The sequence below is a fragment of the Emydura macquarii genome, unplaced genomic scaffold, assembly GCF_026122565.2.
Source record: "Emydura macquarii macquarii isolate MOO-44397 ecotype Brisbane River unplaced genomic scaffold, CSIRO-AGI_Emac_v2 contig_3348, whole genome shotgun sequence".
NCBI lineage: Eukaryota > Metazoa > Chordata > Testudines > Chelidae > Emydura > Emydura macquarii.
In genome coordinates, this window is record NW_027133485.1 from 8,159,016 (window position 1) to 8,181,647 (window position 22,632).

At 42.3% G+C, this 22,632-nt stretch overlaps 1 protein-coding gene across 2 annotated transcripts in view; it reads left to right on the forward strand.

The window, feature by feature from the left end:
* MAN1C1 (mannosidase alpha class 1C member 1) overlaps positions 1-21,215 on the forward strand; it is an 87,659-nt gene extending 66,444 nt beyond the window's left edge. For both annotated transcript variants that reach the window (XM_067533937.1, XM_067533938.1), the window contains 7 exons: positions 3,389-3,512; positions 6,619-6,712; positions 11,363-11,478; positions 11,606-11,825; positions 15,401-15,573; positions 16,484-16,599; positions 17,471-21,215. In XM_067533937.1, the coding sequence (XP_067390038.1) occupies positions 3,389-3,512; positions 6,619-6,712; positions 11,363-11,478; positions 11,606-11,825; positions 15,401-15,573; positions 16,484-16,599; positions 17,471-17,594 (967 nt within the window). In that variant the 3' untranslated portion in view covers positions 17,595-21,215. The remainder of the gene's footprint in view (positions 1-3,388; positions 3,513-6,618; positions 6,713-11,362; positions 11,479-11,605; positions 11,826-15,400; positions 15,574-16,483; positions 16,600-17,470) is intronic.
* Positions 21,216-22,632: the final 1,417 nt, after the last annotated feature.

Consider the following 22,632-nt stretch of genomic DNA (forward strand, 5'->3'; position numbering starts at 1 on the left):
GGGAGTCTGTTTCGATATGATGGTGCCTCCTTCGTTTGATCAACAAACCTCTTCCTAAGTCCTGCTTTGAGTCCTTGGTGGACCAACCCTTAGCAGCCTTCCAGCCAACAGTCTACTCAAAGCATTTGGGATGGAGATTTTTCAGGGCTGTTTGTTTCAACTTCTATCAGTAGGAGTGCTGCTGTCATAACCAGCGCAGTCTTCAGCCTTGTCCAGTTGATTTAGAACATAACTTAGTTTGAAGCAGCTGTCATAGTTCAGGTCAACATCACCTGTATTCCCCCTCTCTGGTCCACCAAAGGCACCCACTTTCAGCCTTCCCAGCTGTCACCTGTCTTAGGTAGAGACATGCATCTCACTCACTCCTGACCAGGGTATTTCCAGGCTGCTCACAACCCTGCCAACGCTGTTATTTCCCGAAGGCCAAAATGGCCAGTGTCTGAAATTTGCTTTCTCCTCAGAGCCTATGAGCAGTGTAACTGCCCACAGTTGTAAGGCACCACACAGCTTTCCCTAAGCAAGCACATTTATTCTTAAGGTGAAAAGTGTTACAGAGAAAACATCATAAAACAATAAAAGAATCTATACACATGCTAATAAGCTGACCGAAGATCAACTCCAACAAGGACTCTGGTGAGGAGTCAGTCATTCAGCCGCCGCCCCCCCCCCCCCCCCCCCCCCCCCAGTTTTCCTGTGGTTGCAAATTCATAACACCTTTTGCTCAGAACAAAAACCCCCATGAATAAGTCCACCTGTCCTTTATACAGCTGGGGTATTTGCTCTTGAGATTCTGGGAGCAGCTTTTTCAGCAGATAATGGATGTTTCCGCAGGATTTAGCTTCCAAAGGCTGAGTTTTTGCGTAATTGGAGGGGTGGATACATTTGCATTCACCTTCCCCTAGAGATTTCCTAGGAAACCCACTTCAAAAGTTCATTCTTGTCAGACGCATTGTTTAAAAGAGTCCTTTGAAGCTCATAGACCTTCCAAGGACTTAAACTCGAGACATTACCTGCAATCCCACATTAATACATAAACATCTTCATTCTTAATACAATGAACATCTAAAAAACTTAATTCAATAAGGGTTGGGCAGGAAGTTGCCATATCTGTCACGGCATCTTATCGGGGAATTTCTGTTCGTGAGATCATATTCTCCGATTCTTTCTGTGCAGCAAATAAAGAAAATATGATGATTTGAGTCCTAGTAAACAACTATAGGGAACACCCATGAGATTAGTTAGTAGTGCATCCCTTCAGTGGCAAGATATAGTCTTATGTGGTAGATATAGCCGATATTAAACTAATCTCGTACTTTACCTCACTCATAATGAGCTTGCATTTACTGTATAGCATGTCCTTCATCCAGATATGGACAGTGGATTTCTGCCATGGAAATACAGTCACTTCTGGGACAGCTGTTCTAACTGCACACAGCAAAGTCTGCAACCAGTTTTGGAGAGAGAGAGACAAATACTCTTATCAATTTAAATGATGACGAATATGCTGTATACCGGAAGGTTTGCTGCTTTGCTCTGGAACCATAAGGAAAAATTCTGCACCTAAAAATGTTTGCTATATTTCTCAGAAAAGAGTAACATTTTTCTGGTGAAACATTATTAGTTTTTAACCTCTAATAAATAGCAGAAATCTTTATCTTCTAATATAGAAGCCTTCAGGCGCCATCTAGTGTTTTTTTCCCAGTTGCAGCGATGGTTATGGCTACTCTTAAAAAGGAAGTTCCAGAGGGGTAGCCGTGTTAGTCTGTATACAGCAAAAACAACGAGACTCCTGTAGCACTTTAAAGATTAACAAATTTAATTTCTGCAGGCATAAGCTTTCATGGGCTGCAACCCCGCATGGACTGCAACATCTGACGAAGTGGGTTGCAGCCCACGAAAGCTTATGCCTGCAGAAATTAAATTTGTTAGTCTTTAAAGTGGTACAGGACTCTCCTTGTTTTTGCTAAAAAAGGAAGGTGCATGATTGGAAATATGTAATATTGTCAATATCTACTGAGAATCGTGGTAGTAGAGAGGTCTGCAAATCAAGCCTGCATCACTTCTGGAAAGAAAGAAGACTGCTGAGCTTCACCGGGCCAGCAGCTGCAGAGGATATTTCGGGATCAATCGCTTAAGATATAGGTCATTTTTCTTGTCTGCGCAGATTTCCAAGAGAGAGACTCACTGCAGAGAGCTGTAATTTATAGCACTGGGTTGGGGGAGGGAAATGGTCAAGTGAAAATGCAAGACTGTTAGTGATCAGAGAGCTCCCCCGCCGCCTCCTTTGGCAATCCATTTCTACCCAGTGTGAGGCCTTATGACCACAGGGAACCCACTTGTGTCCGCTGTCTCTTACCATTAGAACACACTGCCCGTTTACTCCCACGGCTCTGATGGGATAACTAGATGGGTATTTTTGCTCTCTGCATGGAGTTGGCAGAACTGGAGTTGGCAGAACTGCATGAAGAATTGGCTTGTGGGAGGGTGGAGTGGTGAAGGGTCTGATGAAAGTAGATCCAAACAGAAAACCAAATAAGCAGCGATGGCTTTGTATAACAATTAGCTTCCTTCTACAGTGTCTTCTAGCTTTCCGTGGGTGTATCTGGCCCTCCTTTCTTTGCAAGGTCTGTAAGATGAGGCCCAGCAGGTTAGGGTGTCTCGGTAGAATGTGTGGCTGCATGTATGTTAGATCTCAGGATGTCTTTTGTACGTGTCAAGTCTGACCCAACGCCTGTGGCCGTTTCTCCTTCGCACTCGCTGTGCAGCGCTGTGCGCTGATTTGGTTGCTGCCCTGCCCACCCACTCACCCAGAAGTGACTGCATCTCAGTGGTGTTAAATGTGGAGACCTACAGAGCACGTCAGGATCCTTTTAGGGTGAGGCGCTGTATAAATGTCAGATTAGAGGTAGTGCTGCACATCAAAAGTAGGCTTTCAAGCCTCCCGGACTTCCAAGCTGTTTGGAAAACAGAGCTTTGGTTTAGCCTATTGTAGAGATGAGCCAGCTGGGAAACTTGGGTTCAGATTCCACACTCCCTCCGAGCCATCTCCCCAATGCAGCGCTAGTGTGAGCTTGCATCCAGGGGTTGTTTGATACTGCCTTGTCCAGTGGACCTGCTCAGTTTGCTTATTTGCTTTGGGCCCACCTATCCCTATAAAGTTAAGTACTCTTTGGTTCAACTTTAATTGTTCCACGCACAGGATCTCTGTAAACCTGTGAATGCCATTGAGCCATATTGCTTAAAGGCAAAATTCTCTACGCCATTGACGTCTAGTGGGGGTTTTGCCCCACACATGGAATGCAGGATCCAGCACGGGATACGGAGGGAGAGCTTTGCCGGAGACTTGTAGAGAAACCTGCTGTGTTTGCTCCCTATTTTGTCCTCGCAGTGGCATGAGCTGGAGTTGGGGCTGGGCATCTGCAGGAAGCAGTATCTTAGCAGAATTTGGCACCCTGCATTTAGAATTCCTACACCTCACGGAGCTCTCTGGAAACCCCGTGTTTACTGAAAAGGCAAGTACTGAACTACTCATTCTTTACTGAAATGATCTTATGTACCTGTCACCCGGGCATCTGGGCTTATGACATGCAGTAACATGGTGCATGCAGCGGTAACATGGTGCAACTAGCCTTCCTTGCTCTACCACCCCAGCTCACCATCAGAGAAACCTGTCTGGTGATGATCCAGAGACAGGCACGTGACCATAAATGTGTGCCTTGCGGGCTGTGAAGGTAACTAACAGCATCTGGCAGACAGCTGGAGGCAGCAAGTTCCACAGCCAGGGACCCTCCACTGCAAATGCCTTGCCTCCAAGCCTTTGAATTCAAACCTAGGACTTGTGACCCCAAGTGCCTTAGCTGATCCCAGCCATCTTGCTGGTGTGTGCCAACATCAAGAGCAGAATCCCACACTCAGTACGTGCTGTGCTGTCTGTCTCACTGTAGGATCCATATTTCTTTACAGCACATAAGTATCATGTGAGAGAATTTACTAAACAACTTGTGTACACACCATGCAGGTGAGTCTAATGGCTCCTTCTCTGGGGGGCCTGGAGTGCCCATTATAGTTTTAGGACTAGGTATCATATCCCTGCACCAGTCTTGTGCATTGACCACACCCTAATATGTTTGAGGTTCTGTTGGGATTGGAAGACTCCTATCCCAAGATTATTTTATTTTGCTATTTGCAGTTTCTTTGGCCCTTCCACATTCCTGCCTCATGCAGTGGTGAGAACTGGCAGATGCGTTAGTTTTTTTTCTTTCTCAGTCTTACCTAAGTTGTAGCTAAAAGCTAGTCCTAAATACGGAGGCACAGGTTATATTGACCTGTCTGTCTGGTACATCCCACAAAGATAATGGTTACTGTCTGTGGTATGTTGATGTTATTGCACTGTATCCAGGGAGAATTGTTACTCTAAATAGACCTTAAATGCAATGCTCCAGCCATCAAGATTTTTGCAAAGGTCTCTTATGTGAGTACAGTCTGACAGCTGACACATGGGATTCCTTTTGTAACTTGTAAATTTAAAATCTATTAATATTATACATTACCTTGAGGTTTTTTTTCTTTCAAGTGATCTTATAGTGCATGTGAGAGCAACTGAATATCCTGTTGGATACCAGCTATCATTAGCTTTCCCCACATATTCCCTGAGGAACTCCCTCTGAGGGAGACAAATCACTCCAATTTGAATCAGAACCTCCCATGTGAGTTTGATGAAAATGGAGCACACCCAGAGCACCAGTGTGTGGTGAAAATACTTCACTTGTTCTCCCTATATTTCCAGTGAAATAGCTTGAGAACAGACTGTTCACAGGATGTTTTGCAGTGCTAGCTTGCCAGCTTGCTCGCTCAGTGATTTTGGGGTCAGGGAGAGAGTCACAGAATGGAAATGGGATGGGGGAACATAATAGAGAGAAGCTAACAGAGACCATGAAAAAATAATGGTGAGATACAGTGTCTAGTAGGAGAGAGATACAAAAGAAGCAGTAAATGAGGAAAAGTAGAAACCAAGGAAATTGAATGGGAAAGATAAGGAAAGAATGGGAACGGAGAACGGAGACTAATAATACAAAAGGAAAAGGATAATGATAAATTGCAGAAAGGAAGAAAGGAGAGGAAAAAAAGAGAAAGAGGAGGAAGGGGAAGAAAGAGACACAAGAAAGGAAAGTGGATGGGGTCTGAAGGACAGCTGAGTGAGGGACTGAAGGACAGATGTGTGCCAAAAACACAAGGGGTGGGGATGGGGGGTGTGTGTTTAAATCTAGAATTAATCCCAAATTCCTTGTTGTTAAATTGTGCTGTATTGGGATAGTCTGGGGTTTTTTTCCCCTGGAAGCCAGTCAAATTCCCCTTCTCTGGCTGCAAATCCAGCAAATGAATTAGGATGAGAACCGTTTCTGTAATGGGTTTTCCCACCGGGGACATGCTCATTATTATTCCGCAGCAAATGTATGGGGGCAAAGATAACACCATGTACGAGAGGATATGGGCTCGGATAGCCATCCGGAGGGAAATGACTTCAGAGAAGCCAGTCAACTCATTAGCACACAGCTTGGGACTCGTGTGATTTTAATGGGAATAATGTCCATCTGTCTTTGTTCAAATATGTCATTAATGTGCCATGCTACTAAACTTCAGTAAATGCCATGCAGAATGACGACTTACTCGGAAACACTGATTTAAGTCTGTGGCCAGCTTTTGGCATATAAATTGTCTAATCTTATAAAAGGTTTAGAGTGTATAAGCCGCTGTGTAGGATACAGTTGACATATAGATAGGCATACAATTTATTTTCATCCCTTATGTAAAAGTCCTGAAGTATTTAATAGGGTTGAAATCAACAGAGGCTCTGTAGGAATTAAGTGGGGCTGTTTTAGGAATGAAAGGCTCTGATTCAACAAGATACTTAAGCACCTGCCTACATTTAAGCATCTGAGCAGTCCAAGGGAATTCAAAGTGAAGCAAGTGCTTATGTACGTTGTGGAATTGGGATTTATCTGGGGCTCTGTAGAAATGATTCTAAAACCCTATAGAATTGAGTAACAAATATTCCCTGGGTCTAAAAGTTCCTATAGAAAGGTCACTCTCTTTAGGATCCTTCCCCAAGGGGTACGATAGTTTTTATTTCCCAATCCTGAAACTGTAGCATCATTTACAATGACTGGCACTGTCCTTGGACTATTGCTTGTCCAGCTGGACATTTAAAACCAATGGGGAAAAAATTGTTCTCATTAACCTCTGAGGATCAGACAAGAAGCAATGGGCGTTAATTGCAGCAAAGGAGGTGTAGGCTGGACATTAGGAAAAACTTCCTGACTGACGGGGTAGTTAAGCACTAGAACAAATTGCCTAGGGAGTTTGTAGAATCTCCGCCATTGGGGGTTTATAAAACAGGTTAGACAAACACCTGTCAGGAATGGTCTAGATAACGCTTAGTCCTGCCTTGTGTGCAGGGGACTGGACTAGATGATCTCTCAAGGTCCCTTCAGGTCCTTTGCTCCTATGATTCTATTTATTGTTCTAATTGCAAAATTTCTCTGGTTTCGCTTATAGTGCAGAAATGTTGGATTTCTTAATGGAAAAATAGAAAGTGTCTTGTCTGCTTTCTCTTTGTAGGTGATGAACATCCGCAAAGTCCTGAACAGAATTGAGAAACCGCAGGGTCTCTATCCTAACTTTCTCAGCCCGGTCACTGGGAACTGGGTACAGCGTATGTATCAATCTATTATTCATAGCCGTGCTCAGGAAGCGCTACTGAATAGCATTTACGGTATTCCTTAGAAAGTGATTTGTAACTGCAAGAGCAGCAAGCCAAGGAAATGTATCATCCGCCCGATAAAATCCCTCGCTAATGCTGGTCAAGGAACTCATTATCCACGCAGATTAGATAAATGTAACCTTGCTGAGAAGATGCAATATAATAATCTTGCACAGCAGTCTTGCTTCCAGCTGAGCATCTTACCTCCAGAGTGAGGTTTAGGACCCAGAGTACACATGGGAGGATTATGCTACATGATTCATTAAAAGTTGGGATGTCTCTTTAAGGCCTTCATCCTGCACTTCAGTGATCCCAGTGTCCTACACGTGCAACCTCCAGGATGAGACCCAAAGAGATTTGGTTAGTTGCTATGTATTAATGCAGCAAGTAAGAAATCATCTGGAGAAGCATGAAGCAAGTGGCGTTTGAGATCCTCCCCGGAAAACAACACGAGGCGTATCAGGAACAAAGGAAGCCTGCTCTGCTGTCTCTCTAGCCAATCTCACACATGCTCCAATGCACCCATTACTATGGCACTTGTGCTTGGATTTTCCTGTTGATGCAATGAGTGGGAGGTGTGTGTCTGTCTGTCTCTTGCATCACTATTAGGAATTCAGCACTGGTCAGGTTTGGGGTAGGGGGGGCAAATACAGGTGTTTAAACAGATACGCAAAAGTGAGGAACATCTGATAAAGGGATTGAAGGCACCGTGAAGACAGTAGGAGCAGTGTAGCAAAGTGAGGCTCTGTCTTCTGATCCTGTCTCTTCCTAAGTCACTTCACCCTGCCAGTATCCAGATAAAAAGCCGTGCAGTGTCTGTTCTGTTGTCCCAGGGCTAAATTTTGTCTTCAGTTTGTAGGTCAATTCCGACTCCTCTGTTCCACTTCTTCCCATATGTGCAGGAGCCTGGCCTCTGCCCGTTTCACCTCCTTGTATTACTGCTCTGACAGCAGAATTTGACTCTTGGCATTGCTGTTTAAAATAAATCAGGAAGTAAAGTAGAGGCTGCTTTTAATTTGGCCTCCTCAGTGGATTCAAATTGGTCCCAATGAAGCAAAGTTCATTGAAACAATTTTTGCCTCATGTCTCTGCAGCTCTGCTCATTCCCCTGGATCACTTTTGACCTTTTTAACCACCATATTAGTCGCCCTAATTGTAATTGACAGGGCAGTTGCACAGCTACCATTGTATAAGACAGCAAGAGAGCACTAGCTCTGTCAATCCATGACCTTTAACTGGCTCTGCCAGTAATTGACAAGGCTTGTGTTGAAAATAGTCCCGGCAAAGCATCTTGAACAATTACAGTTGTCCCAGTAAACCAGAATGCTCCTTCGCTTCAGTGAGGAAAAAGTCAGTTCCCTGGTTTATCCCATGAATTGACTTTCTGAATTACCCACATCCCCTTGTAAGTGGCTTCAACGGTCCCTTCTCATTTGTGCTTGCAGAGTTATTGCCACATTTCCACTTGAAAAATTTATCTTGCATCCTAGTGCTACGTCCTTGTGATGCTGTTTTCTTTAGGTTATTACCCGTTGGCATCTGCACGGTACATTTCCCCAGACAAAAGTGCTAATCCTGCCTGTTTTTCAGTGCAGAGGGGAAAAGACATTGTGACTCACATATGCCAGTCTTTCATTCTGATAACTGATTGTTCATGCATCTCTTCCCAAAGATCAGTGTCCATATTCTTCTAACTGCAAGTGACAAGATTTAAGAGTGTAGAATACCTTGCTTGCTATTCTGTGTTAATCCATTTTGGCCATCAATTCAGTTCCATTTAAATCCACTAATTTAATCCATTTTAGCCACACTGCTCCCACCTTTTGTGATGCTTGTCCCCAGAGTTTTGCTGGGGCAGCACATTGGTTAATAACTGCCCCTGTTTAGCCGATTTGGAGTGGGATGGAGGCATAGTTGATGCCACAGGACTAGAAAAAAATTCACTGGTAGGCTAAGCCAATAGCTGGCTTGATGGCACCTCTAGCTTTTTTGGCAGTGGCACATAAGCTAGGCTCGTGATCTGAATCTGATATCCAGGGAGGCAAGAGGCTGCTCAACCTAGGAACTTTCTGATAGACCTAAGAGTCAGCGGGTGATAGATGCCAAAGGTAGAGAGAGACTGTAGCTGTTGCCTGCCACAGGGACTATCTCCATAGGGGTCAGCCTTTCATTTTCTTTTTCTTGATTAAAGCTGTTTGCAATAAGCCATTTTTCTTAGAATTGTCGTGTTTTTCCCTAAAAGGTGAAACCGTGACCAGAGCAAATCATCCAGCCACCTCAGTGAGAATGAATGCTGGAGCTCTGGTAACTGCAGTAGTTACTTTTTGAAAATTAAAGTACAGCTTCCCTGCTGAAATTAATGATTTGTTTACTTTTTTCTTTTTTTATTGAAAATGCTTTATTCTCTTGAAGCAGAATGAAACATACAATATTTTACACAAATTTTGACAATCTGAGCTGCATCATATGGGGAAAACTGCCGTTGGTGAGCTTTGTGCTAAGCCCCCACATGCTGCTTCTTTCTCGTGAGTGGGGGTTTTTCTAGTTTATTTTTAAACAAACAGAAAAAATGTTTCCATAAAACACCCCCTTCAATTTCAAGTTCTCGTAGTTAAAAACCTTTTGGTTGCTAAAATGCACATAATTTTAATCCAGTTCCATCAGTTTTGGCTGGAATGTATGTTTTTAAAAGGACTCCCTCCCATCTTTGCAGGGGCAAAACTTACTTTTGCCCACAAAACTAGGTGGTTACTTGATTTGCTCAGGCCCAAAAGTGAAGTCTTCGGGAAAAATTGCTTCTTTAGATCAGGTAGTGGTACTGCACCCCATGCAAGCTGGAGTGGGAAAAGATATTCCATTTTTACCCAGTGCTTTAAGCCCCAGCACTGTCCTCCCCCCTCTGTTAAATTTTTAGTGCTACGCAATTCCCTTCACAGCCTTTGAAGTTGAGCATCTACTTGGTTCTGTAGCTCTCCTGAAAATTAACCACCGAGGAAGAGTGCTGTTCCACTCGCTATACAAGTGGTCTATGCACAAAAGAATGTTCTGCATTTGCATTCCTCTACTAAAACATTTTCCTGAGAAATCTTTATATAAGACCAATCAGTAAAAAAACAAAAACACAGAAATGCATATGCCGTCTTCTACAATTCTAACTTGTATAAACAGTGTCAGAATTTTTTTTTTAAGTAAAACTTGTCTGCAGGTCACAGAGAGCCTGGGAGACAAATTCTGCCCTGGCTTTTAACATATGGGAAACAATTCTGTCCCAATGCTCTTGCTTTGGTGATTGTTCCAAATGACATGCTTCCATGTAAAGACAGTCTGCATCCTGTATTTGTAAAATATTCTGTCCTCTTTCCTGAATCCATGCTTCTAATCTCAATGTTTTGCCATGGATTATTCTGTGGTTCAGCGGACACATGCTTTATCAGGATTTTGCTCTTCAGGTCAATCAAATGCTTGGCTGTTGATCTTTCTTCTAGATAGGATTTAGTATTCAATAAACCTCTGGACTTGATATGCAGAATAGTGGAAAAACAGAAGAGCTCATCTGAAAAACCTACGGTATCTACTTACTTTTAAAATGTAAAGCACGCAGACATGTAGGTGGGTAGCCCTGGTTAATAGGTCTAGTCTATTCCATATTTAAACAGCTAGGAAAAGTAATTTGTCTTGCTCATCTGAAGTGTGAATTTCCCTGTTCTTCGCTGTTCCAAAGTGGTGTTGGGTTTTCCCCCGGTGCATTTTAAAGATATAAAGCTGTCTGGCTGTTTCCCGTGCTGATTCCCCAGGCAGAAACCTGCGGCTGAACTGTCAGACCTGTTTCCCATAGTGATTGCATAGCATTTTCCTCCAATATGTAGTCCGAACAGGCAGTCTTGGAAATCCGATTTTTCCAGAAGTAAATATTCAGTACACATCCCCCCCACCTGGCTTTATTTTAATATAGCAGAAACCTAGGACTTCGGCATGCCGGCAGTATCACATTTCAGGCAGGGAAAAGAAACCGCTAGTCCCCACCAATAGCCAGAGTGCCCTCTGCTGGCAGTTCTGGCAAATCATCCTTTTTCTGCTATGATGCCTATATCCAATTCTTCTCCCCTTCCTCCGTTTGTTATGCCCCCTCTCCATGAGGGGAAGAGTGAGGGGTAGTGCCACATCCTCACAGCTATTTAGGTGTCTAACTTCCATTATTTTCAATGAGAGTTAGGCACCTAAATATTTTGAGGATCTGGACTGTAATGTCCAGTGGACATGCATAGTTCTCATTTTGTTAGCCCAGGTCATGGTTTTTAATCTCATAAACAGGAAGTGCTTTCAATTTATCATGTAAATAACCCTGCCAAATAAAAGCTCTGAGTAGTTTTACTAAGGGCAACTGGTACGTTGTAAAAGACAGAACGTTTTCCTTTTAGTTAAACTTTCCTCCTTAATTTTCTAAAAAAAATCAATGCTAGCTTCCAACAGGAAACCAAAAAAGGGGGAGAATTGAGTGAAGCTATTTAATAAGAGTGTAATTGTTCTGTCTTGTAAAGTGCATGATAGATGGTGTGCAAAATTAGTTACACAGCAATGTCTTGGTGGCTTCCATCATTGCAGACCACGTCTCCATTGGGGGACTCGGGGACAGCTTTTATGAATATCTGATCAAATCCTGGCTGATGTCAGACAAGAGAGACGCTGAAGCTAAAAAGATGTATAATGATGCACTAGAGGTAAGTTTGATTGCTTTTGCAGCTTTATTTCTTCTAAGAAGTATTTTGTCTAGCAGAATGTTAGTCAAAGCAGGTTTTTTTCCTTCCTGCAAGATGTGTTCAGATATTGATTTTTAATACTTTTTAGGCTATAGAAAAACATTTGGTTGTTAAATCTGCTGGAGGATTGACCTACATTGCAGAATGGAGAGGTGGCATCTTGGATCACAAAATGGGCCATTTGGCTTGCTTCTCTGCTGGCATGATAGCCCTTGGAGCAGAACAAGCAGTAGAAGAGAAAAAGCAACATTATATGGATCTAGCTGCAGAGATAACTCACACGTGTCATGAATCTTATGCACGCTCAGGTAAACATTGTGGATTAAAATACTGCTGGTAAAATACTGTGGTAGGTAAGGATTTACAGCCACTAAAAAATTGAATCTCGCATGTGAAATGGTCGCAGTAATTCTTTGGCACTTCTGCAGCATCTTCCATCAAAATTAGAGGGCTTTTAACATTCATCTGTCCTTGCAGCATCCCTGTGAGAAAAGTCAGTATTAGTATCCCCATTTTAGATAGGGATACTGAGGCATAGAGAGGTTAAATGACTTACCCAAGGTCACCCAAGAAACCAGTGGCAGAGCTAGCAATTGACCTGAGATCTCCTGAACCCCAGTCCTGTGTTCTAATCACAAAACCATGCTTTCTCCCTATAAAAGAAGTAATCTGAGTTCCTGTATATCACATCACATCCGCACTTTGAGGTATCGCCCATAACAAATGGAGAAAAGCACTGAGCTGCCCTTCATTTCTCCCACAATATACAGCTGAAACAAGCGAAATGGACAGTTGAGCATTGTGTAGAGTGCTAGAAACAGGCAATTGACTTCTGTTATTGCCTCTTAAAATGAACCAAAAGCACAAATCCCTATTCCAGCCTTCCTAAGAGAAGATTGTATGTCTCTCCACATTTTCCCCCATCCAGTAAAATCTTTCTCATTCATGCATTGTGCTTTGCAAACAAAATGTTTTGACTATTTTCTTTCAAGTAAAGCTTTCAGTGCAAGCATAAAAGACTAACTGTGCTAACCACAGGACAAGTGTGGCGGTCCCTCGGCAAGTCACGGGTCAAGTTAAAAATGCTTGTTTAAAATGGAGAAAATGACGCTTATCTCCCTTGTAAAGCACTTTGAGATCTATAGATGAAAAGCATTTATAAAAGAGTCAGGTATCTGTATTATTATAGCGCATAATCTGGCAAGATCACGTAACTGAAAAGATCCTGCTGATGAATAGAGGGCTATGGTTAGCTTAACACACACACAGCTTCAACCTGCTTGTAACTAATTGGACTTTGTTGCTGTCTTTCTGAACATTTGTCTAGCGCATCTGAGTATACGTAGCTGCACTCTGCTGTCCAGGAAGCTTGTCCACCATGTGTCTGTCTTTGATAACTGTTCCTTTTGATTGTTTCACATCTTAACTGCATCAGCGAGCACATATTTATGAACTGCGTCTCGCTCATTTACCTAAAGCAATGCTAGCAAACTTCAAGCCAAGCTGGAATTGTATTTGCAAACTCTTTTCACAGTGCTTACAGAACTGCAGCGAGGCCCTCTGAGCTAACAGCCCTTGGGCTGAAACCGCCTGGAGCCATTTTTCACCTTCAGCTGTAGCCGTCAACGTTGAAAGGACAGCACTAAGCCTGTCATTAGCACTACCCTGCTCGGCTGTGTATCAGACAGCGGCTTTGCACTTAACCTTTTCTCTGGGTTCTCAGGAAACAGTGCACATTGTTTGTGCTGTAAGATCCCCATTCTCTCACTCTTATAACAGGGCACAGGTGAGGCAAATAAGGTGTGTAAAGAAACAAGGGTGTATGAGAAAGATGGTCTTTTGGCTGCAGCACCGAACGGGGCCAAGAGATCTGGATTCTGTTTCCAACACTGTCACTGGTTCTGCGTGATCTCAGGTAACCTCTGTACCCAGTTTCCCCATCTGTAAAATAGGGGTGATAATTTATTAATTCATAGGGGTTCTGTGAGTGCTTGTTAGTGTTTGTAAAGTGTTTTGAGATCCTTACATGGAAGGCACTCAAGAAGGACGAAGTAGGAAGAGAAGTGGTTTTTATTATTTTGTAATCAGAAAATACAATCTAAAGTAATTCCATCCTATTTCATAGCAATCTCCATTTCAAAAGAAAAGTTACCATACCAGAAGCTAATGGAGGGGAAAGGGTGGCAGACAAAGTTCCACATAACTTCTGAACATCCTTTTGAAAAACATCCCTCATGACTGTATGATAATGATCATAGAATTATATATAATCATAGAAGAGTAGGACTGGAATGGACCTCCAGAGGTCATCTAGTCCAGTCCCCTGTACTCAAGGCAGGACTAAGTAATAACTAGACCATCCCTGACATCTAGCCTCCTCTTAAAAATTGACGGAGATCCCACAACCTCCCTAGGCAACTTCTTCAAATGCTTAACTACCCTGGTAGTTAGGAAGTTTTACCTAATGTCCAAACTAAACTCCCTTGCTGCAGGTTACCTAGAGAGGTGGTGGAATCTCCATCTTTAGAGGTTTTTAAGCTGCGACTTGACAAAACCCTGGCTGGGATTATTTAGCTGAGGTTAGTCCTGCTTTGAGCAGGGGGTTGGACTAGATGACCTCCTGAGGTCCCTTCCAACTCTGTGATTCTATGAAATTAAGTCCATTGCTTCTTGTCTTATCCTCAGAGGTTGATAACAATTTTTCACCTCCTCCTTGTGACAACCTTTTCTGTACTTGAAAACTGTTATCATGTCCTCCCTCAGTCTTCTCTTCTCCACACTAAATGGACCCAATTGTTTTCAGTCTTTCCTAATTGGTTATATTTTCTAGACCTTTCATCATTTTTGTTGCCCTTCTCTGGCCTTTCTCCAGTTTGTCCACATCTTTCATGAAATGTGGCACCGAGAGCTGGATACAATACTCCAGTTGAGTCCTAATCAGCACGGAGTAGAGAGGAAGGATTACTTCTCGTGTCTGGTTTACAACACTCCTGCTAATACATCCCAGAATAATGTTTGCTTTTGCGACGGTGTTACATGGTTAACTCATATTTAGCTTGTGATCCACTATGACTCCAAGATCCCTTTCCGCGGTATTCCTTTCCCATTTTGTACGTGTGCAATTGATTGTTCCTTCCTAAGTGGAGCACTTTGCATTTGTCCTTTAATGTTGGTTCAGTCTGGTGGGCTCAATGACCATGGAGCCAAGAAGCCCTTACTTGAGAGAGCCTATAAACATTAGAAGCACTGTAATCAACAGCCCAGCTAGTTTGTCTCTGAATCGTTCATTTCCTTTTCCAGGCTCTGCTGTAGGAGCTTCCTTGCTGATGTTTCTCACTAGGGGCCTGAACCTGAGAAATGTGCTCAGCACCTTTCAGCCCCTCTTGACTTCAATGGAAGAGGTGGAGACTCTTGATCCTGACACTGTGCGAGAGAGATGTCTCTGAGAGCTTCCAGCAGGAGTCTTAGAACCCAATTTAGCCTTTGCAAAAATCCAGTGGCTTCAATGAGGGTTGCACACACTTACACCAGGGCTGAATGTGACCTTTGATCTTATTGCCGTGGGCCATGCTGCTATTTTCAGAAGCCCTTTCAATTTACTTTTGATACTTATCCAAATATTTTACTGCAAAGGGTTGGGCCAAATTCAGAGCTGGTGTAAGTAATTGCAGTTCTTTGAGGCAGCGGAGTTGCATTCGTTTTACACCACATCTGAACTTATTCTGATGCGTTGACATTATGGGTTGTTCGTTGCACCCCATAGCAAGCCTTGGCTGCATTAATGCTCTCCGTGCAGCAGAAAAACACCTAAGAAACCCCTTAGCGTCTGTTATAAATTTTTAAAGGTGATTATTTTGTGCATGGATTTTTCTTTCTTGCTTAGATACCAAGCTTGGCCCCGAAGCTTTTCGCTTTGATTCTGGAACAGAAGCCATGGCCACCAGACTCAGCGAGCGCTATTATATACTGCGCCCAGAAGTGGTAGAAAGCTACATGTACATGTGGAGACTGACCCATGATCCGAAGTATAGACAGTGGGGTTGGGAAGTTGTAAAGGTATGATCGTTACGTATGTAGCATTAATCGTCATGGAACACTGGCTTCCTACAGGCATCTTTTTCTTGCCTAGGAAAAGAATAAAAGGAGTTTAAGTTGTACGAGCCAATGTCTTGTATTAGCTATGCCACGGTAATATAAAGAGAAACCTAATTTGCTCTTGTCTCTTTGCTGATCATTGAAAATGTTTTCTGTTCCTTTCTGGGATTTGTTTTAAAAAAATTAAAAAATCTTACAGGGTTTGGAGGAAAAAAGAGCCCCAGACTGCAGACAGTGCAATGGCTATTAATGTAATATTGTCATACGTAGTGGATTGAGCCTCATGTTTTGAATTATCTAGACTACGTGGAACCACAGTTTCATATTCCTGCAGGGTTGACTCAGCCCTGCTTCCTATTAAGGTAGAGATATGAGCATGATATACTATGTTTAGATCTTCAGCATGAGACTATAAAAGACAAGATCATCTCTGGGCTATGAGGATGTAAAAAGATCCCATAAGGACTTTCCGGCTAGATTGTCTCCTCACTCCAGCATTGTTGTCTAGAGTGATGTCCACTGGGCTGCTGTCCTCTGTCCCAAAGATGGTTGCATTTCAATCACAGCATTCAGTCGTTCGTAAAGTGTCTTGGAAAGGTGCTGTGTGAAAGCAAAGAGTTACTATTTGAGACCTGATGGGGGTAACATCGATGCCAAGCAATCAATACGCTTATGTGTACCTTTTTTCAGCTATTTCAGTAGAACTAGCATTTTTCCTGGACTGTTGGATAATGATCAAACTCTTCAGTGAGAGTGAAGCTGCTATAAAAACTAAATCTGATTTGGAAACCGAACTTGTTACACAGCTGATGATGATGAACAGATCACTCCATGCAGCTGTGTGTTGCTGAGATTTATTTTCCTTTCTCAGGCACTGGAAAAATACTGTAGAGTAGAAGCAGGCTTCTCCGGGATCCGAGATGTTTATACCACCACCCCAAGCCATGACAACATGCAACAGAGCTTTTTTCTGGCTGAGACATTAAAGTAAGTCTAGTGTTGTGAGAACGCTTTCAGAATAAATCTCCTCTCCGGGCACAAAAGTCGTTACAGTGCGGGTCATCGTGATGCAAAATGTACAACAGCTTCATCTTTAAAAGCACTGGATTCCCTGCAGAGCAAATTGTGGAAGATTATGGGATAGAGCAGTCTTTTTGTGTCTTTTCTGTAGAACAATTACATAGAGAGGATGAACATGTGTTGGGATAGATTTCAGCAATTTCCCAAGTGCTCTGTAGTTTTCAGCTCGTGCACTGTATTTAAATGGAATTTTGTCCAGCTTCTTAAATCGGTTTAAATCCACATAGCTCTACAGCTGTTGAGCTATGCCATTTACCGCAACTGAGGATCTGGCCTTTTATGTACACTTGGAATCCCATTAGAGTCCAAGGCGGGTGCACGGGGTGTGCCGGGTGTGCCCAGGGACACCTTAATGTAGGGGTCTCAAAGTTCTGGGTTGCGAACCTTATTGATGTGTCCTGCGGCGCCATCTCGCTGGAGGGTAGAGCTGAAAGAGAGCAGGGCGCGCGATTTTTCGGCGGACGGCAAGACAAAGCAAGCTACCGCTGAAAAAGAACACGCCACAATCTGCCGCCGAAATACCGCAGCTCGCGATATTTCTCGGCGGAGACTATGACACGTCGAGAATTCCGCCGGCGGGTAATTCAGATGTGGCCCGCCGGTGGAATTGAGTTTCACACCCCTGATAAAGACCATGAAAAGTCCCTAGGTGCACATCCTAATCAAAAGTCCCTGGGTGCACACCCTAATGAAATGTGCTGCGCACGCCTATGTTAAAGTCTTTCTATAATCCAACTTGTTGGTTTTTCTTTTCTCTCTTCCTGCCATGTGGCTCCAGGTACCTCTATCTTCTGTTCTGTGAAGACGATGTGCTCTCTCTGGAAGATTGGGTATTCAACACGGAAGCCCACCCATTGCCGGTGACCCACACGAACTTTAAAGTTAAAGCAAGCGTGCAATAATGATGCCGTTACTCGAGCGTCCTGCTTCAGCGGCAGTCTATAGCGGGTTACTGCATTTCCTTTCCATTAAAGGAATTAGCAATGTTCCTAAAATAATATTTTGGAGCACTAGTCCAATTCCGGACAGTATTATATTGGAGAGAATAAACTGTGACATAAGCACCTTCTTTTCCTCTATGAGGAGATCTATTAGCCTGATAACAAAATGTTGATTCTGGGCCATATTGTAAAGATATCATGGACATTCCTTTATACAGAGAATTTATATGAAATCCACTGACTTTGCTTTCTAGTGGCCAAAGGATTGGAAGTTTGCCATACAAATAGACTTTTCCCCCTTTGTTCTTCCTTTCATTTTTCTTTTTGATTTTTGCCTTTTATATACAGTTGGATTTTATCACATTTCTAATTACCGTTTTCAATATACTGTGCTTTCTAAGTGGTGTCAACATTGTAACTAAAACAAAAATTGTCTGCAAAATTCTTGACCCAAACGTATTTTTATATAATTTTTCCTGTGCTCTTAAATACACATTTACAGTGCATTGCATCACATGTACCTTTCCTTTATAATGTTTGTGTTTTTCTACTTTTATTTGGAACTAAATGTTATGAGTCACTTGTAATAATTGCACTGCTGTAATAGTCAAATCTGTGAAATAGAATAAAAGGTCTTGTAAAATACGTAGCAAGATTGGGTTGATCCTACACTAACAGCTATCAATAACTATCAAAGACTTGCTGTATTATCCTTGGAATGAATAGCTGAGAATAAGAGTTGATTTTAAGACTAGTTTACAATAAATGTTTATTTCAAGAATAATCTAGCAAGTGTATAGTCAATAATTCCAACCTGTTTCAACTCTCCTCAATGGATTAGTCATTGTTCAACTGTGAGGTAGCAAGAACTCAATTGAATGTCTTATTTTGTAGCTCCCAAAAACAATCTCTATCCAAGTTTATTCCTCATTATATTTTATCTCTGGGATGAAGTTACAGGAGAGAAAATGGAGCCAGATTCTCATACTGTTACTTGCACTGAGTAGTACCTTACTTTGTTGGTTGTCCCATTGACTTTCAGTAGGAGAGCTCATGCAGAGTCAACATATTTAAGGGTACCAGAATCTGGCTCTGAGAATCACAAATATTCTCCTTCAGAACAATTCTGGGCTCTGTTATAGAAGTGCCCTCAGATTCCCTTGTTTGAGAACTAAGCATGATCAGCACTTTGGAGAAATGGACCTTGTGCTCATTCTCCGCTCTAATAACTGGTTCTAGCTGTGCATCCTCACCTTTACTTGTTCCTCTACAGATCTATCTGTTCCCCAATAGACCTTTCCCTTGCAGCGCTGGATCATTCAGAAGCTGTTTGGTGCTTTGCATTAGACACACTCCTCTCTCTTATTGTGAAATGCTGATTAGTTTCTTCAGCAACTTGGGAAGGGAAAAGCTCATTGGACAAGTTGGAAAACAAAACTGTGCTTTTAAATCTATGCCTGTCGAAGTCCCTAAGGGAAGAAGATAGTCATATGGAGACTTAACCTTTACCCCAGGTATAAAGATACTGGATGGTAAGCTTAGCCTAAAGGGATGGTTATTGGTAAATAAGAGTCTTGGGAGTGAGTTTTTTTATCTGGGGGATCTTGATACTGAGAAGTAAACTTAACCAAGAGAATTTTTACAATAGATTAAGAAATTTCATGAGTAACCAAAAACACTTTGCCTAGCAAGATCTTAAAAAGCATCCTTCCAACTCTCTTTAAAAATGGATTCCTGCATTTCATTAGAATTGTCTAGTTTGATTTTGTTCCTGTTATTTTCCTTTCCCAAAGCACAAACTGCGTTTCATTTCTGCACAAGTGTTTAGATGTTGCAGTAAAAACAAATGGCATTTCTTATGTCAAAAATACTTCTGAAGAAAAGACTTTTCTCTCCTGAAATTCAATGGCTGAATCAAAAAGAATGATCCTTCCATTAGCCACCCAGCATGCCTGTTATTGATGCGTTTCCTTAACAAGGTGCTCTGAATGCTGCTCAACACCAGTCTCAAAGAAAAGGAGTCAGTGCGAATGTCTGTATCTAAAATGTTCTCATGATTTAGCCCTGCAAACACTTAGGCCTCTGCTTAACTTCATGCAAGCGAGCCATCTCTTTGAAGTCAACGGGGTGACTCACATGAATGACGTTAAGACACTGCATTAAGATCCTAAGTGCTTTGGGGCAGAGACCGTTTTTTTGTTCTGTGTTTATACAGCATCTGGCGCAATGGGGTCCTGTTCCATGGGTGGGGGTTCTTATCACAATGCAATGATCTCTGAAGGATTGGGGCCTTCGACGTCTCTTGGTCACTTTTCTCAGTACTCTTTGGATCTCATTTGGTGCTCTTTATTCAGGCCAACCTCTGAAGTGGAAGTTTTGCTTAAGGAAGGAAAATTTGCCCTTTGGGTTTCATGTGCTGTGCTAGCAAATCTATTTCCACTTTAAGAAGAGAATTTGTTTTTAATACGTCTGTTGTTTGTACAATTCATATCCTCTTTGGGTTGCTGTAGACGATGTGCCACTTTGTTTGTATACCTTTAAGCAAAAAATGCAATAATGATGCATTTGAATTGTTTTCAGTTCTAAACAGCCAGGGAAAAGCCTTGGGGAAGATGTATGCCTTTGTCTTGCTCACCTACTTCACTCACAGGCCTGGGATAAAATAAGGCACACATTTTTAACAATTAGGGTAATTAACCATTAGAACAATTTCCAAGGGTGATGGTGGATTCTCCATCACTGGAAATTTTTAAATCAAGATTGGATGTCTTTTTAAAAGTGTGCTGTTCTAGTTCAAACAGGAATTAGTACAGGGAAGTCCTATGGCCTTTGTCATACAGGAGGTCAGATCAGACCATCACAGTGGTCCTGTTGGACATCGTAATCTCTGAATCCTGGACCCACTGGAGTCAATGGGAGTTTTGCTATTGACTTAGTGGGGTGAGAATTTCACCCTTTTCTGGGTTCTAACTTTTTACATATTTGATTAAGAAATATGGTACAACCTTGGTTATCTGAATGCAGTGGGGATCACTGAATAAATTCACATAATCGAGATTTGTGATGGTTACATTAATTTTCACCGCTAGAAGACATGACCCTATTTTGTATAGCAGGAAGTTTCAGACAAATGAGGCTCTGATAACTGTAAACTGTACTGCCCAGTATAAATTAACTTCAGTATTGATAAATCTGCGCTTGCAGAATGACTGTCAATTGTTGCCTGACTTTTACATAAACCACAGAAAGAGATAAGATGAAACTATTCAAAAGAACAAATGTATCTTCTTGTAACCCACACTTCCTTTTTAAAGCTTTATTGCATTTCCTTGGAAGGCTTTCAGCAAAATTGGTTATTGAATTCCAAATCCTGGCAGTGTTTTATTTTTCCCATGTATATAATGTGTTCATGTGATTTTTTTTTCAGATTTGACAGATTGGGTTTTTGCTTCCACTCTTTTAAAGCTTCAGATGTTACAGATGGTGGGTACCGAATCGCTGTCTGAATTTGCGAGAGAACACTGAAAAATGTGCAGTGCTGTAATTGGGATTTTTTTCTTTAAATAAAATGCTTCCATAGCACATACTGTAAATATTTCTTGTTACTTGAATTTCAGAGACTTTAAGGTCACAGGGGACCATTATGATCATCTAGTCTGACCTCCTGCACAACGCAGGCCACAGAACCTCACCCACCCACTCCTTTAATAGACCCCTAACCTATGACTGAGTTCTTGAAGTCCTCAAATCATGATTTAAAGACTTCAAGGTACAGAGAATCCACTAGCAAGTGACCCGTGCCCCATGCTGCAGAGGAAGGTGAAAATCCCCCAGGGCATCTGCCAATCTGTCCTGGGGGAAAATTCCTTCCTGACCCCAAATATGGCGATCAGCTAAACCTTGAGCACGTGGGCAAAGCTGACCAGCCAGACACCCTGGAAAGAATTCTCTGTAGTAACTCGGAACCCACCCCATCTAACATCCCTTCACAGGCCATTGGGCATATTTATCACTAGTAGTCAAAGATCAATGAATTGTCAAATTAGGCTGTCCCATCATACCATCCCCTCCATAAATGTATTAAGCCCTGTCTTGAAGCCAGCTAGGGTTTTGCCTCCACTGCTCCCCATGGAAGGTTGTTCCAGAACTTCACACCTCTGATGCCTAGAAAGCTTCATCTAATTTCAAGTCTAAACTTCCTGATGGCCAGTTTATATCCATTTGTTCTTGTGTCCACATTGGCGCTGAACTTAAATAATTCCTCTCCCTCCCTGGTATTTATCCCGCTGATGTATGTAGGAAGTAGAGATGGAAAAGATTCCTAGTCCATCCCTCTGCCAGTGCAGGATTGCTTTCTACAGTATGTTAAGGCTGAGTGTTTCGAAGGAACCTAGGGCAGTAAGGCAAACAAATCCCACTGAAATTTGGAGGGATACGTAGGCTTATCTTTTCATCGAGTTTTAAATGTCCCAAGCAATGAGGCATTCACCACTTCTCCTGGGACACTACTCCCCAGGCCTAGTTCTCGCTTCTCACCCAAACACTTGAGTACATTTACTCTCCCTCTGTTTCAGAACTATTCCATCCTGTTTTATTCTGTACTCTACAAGTACTTACCGGATTATTTAAGTGAAAGGTCCCCTAGTCCCACTTCCCAGACAAATGAGTTTACTTATGCTTAAATGGAGACCATCTAATCCAAACAATCATGTCTCATCGCAGACATTATTTCAGTGCTCTGAATCCAGCTCGTCCCCTCCACATCAGTACAGACATTTGTTGATCACCAGTATCCAAGTTCTCTCTTCCATATATCTAGGTACTCTAGTACCTCCCACATAGATGTAAATGTAATGGGATCTAGAGGTAGAGAACAGATTATTATCCCCATTTTACAGATAGGTAAACTGAGGCACCGAGATTAAATGACTTGCCCACAATCACACAGGGACTCAATGGCAGCGTTTGGAGTAGAGTTCAGCTCTCTTGAATCCCAGCC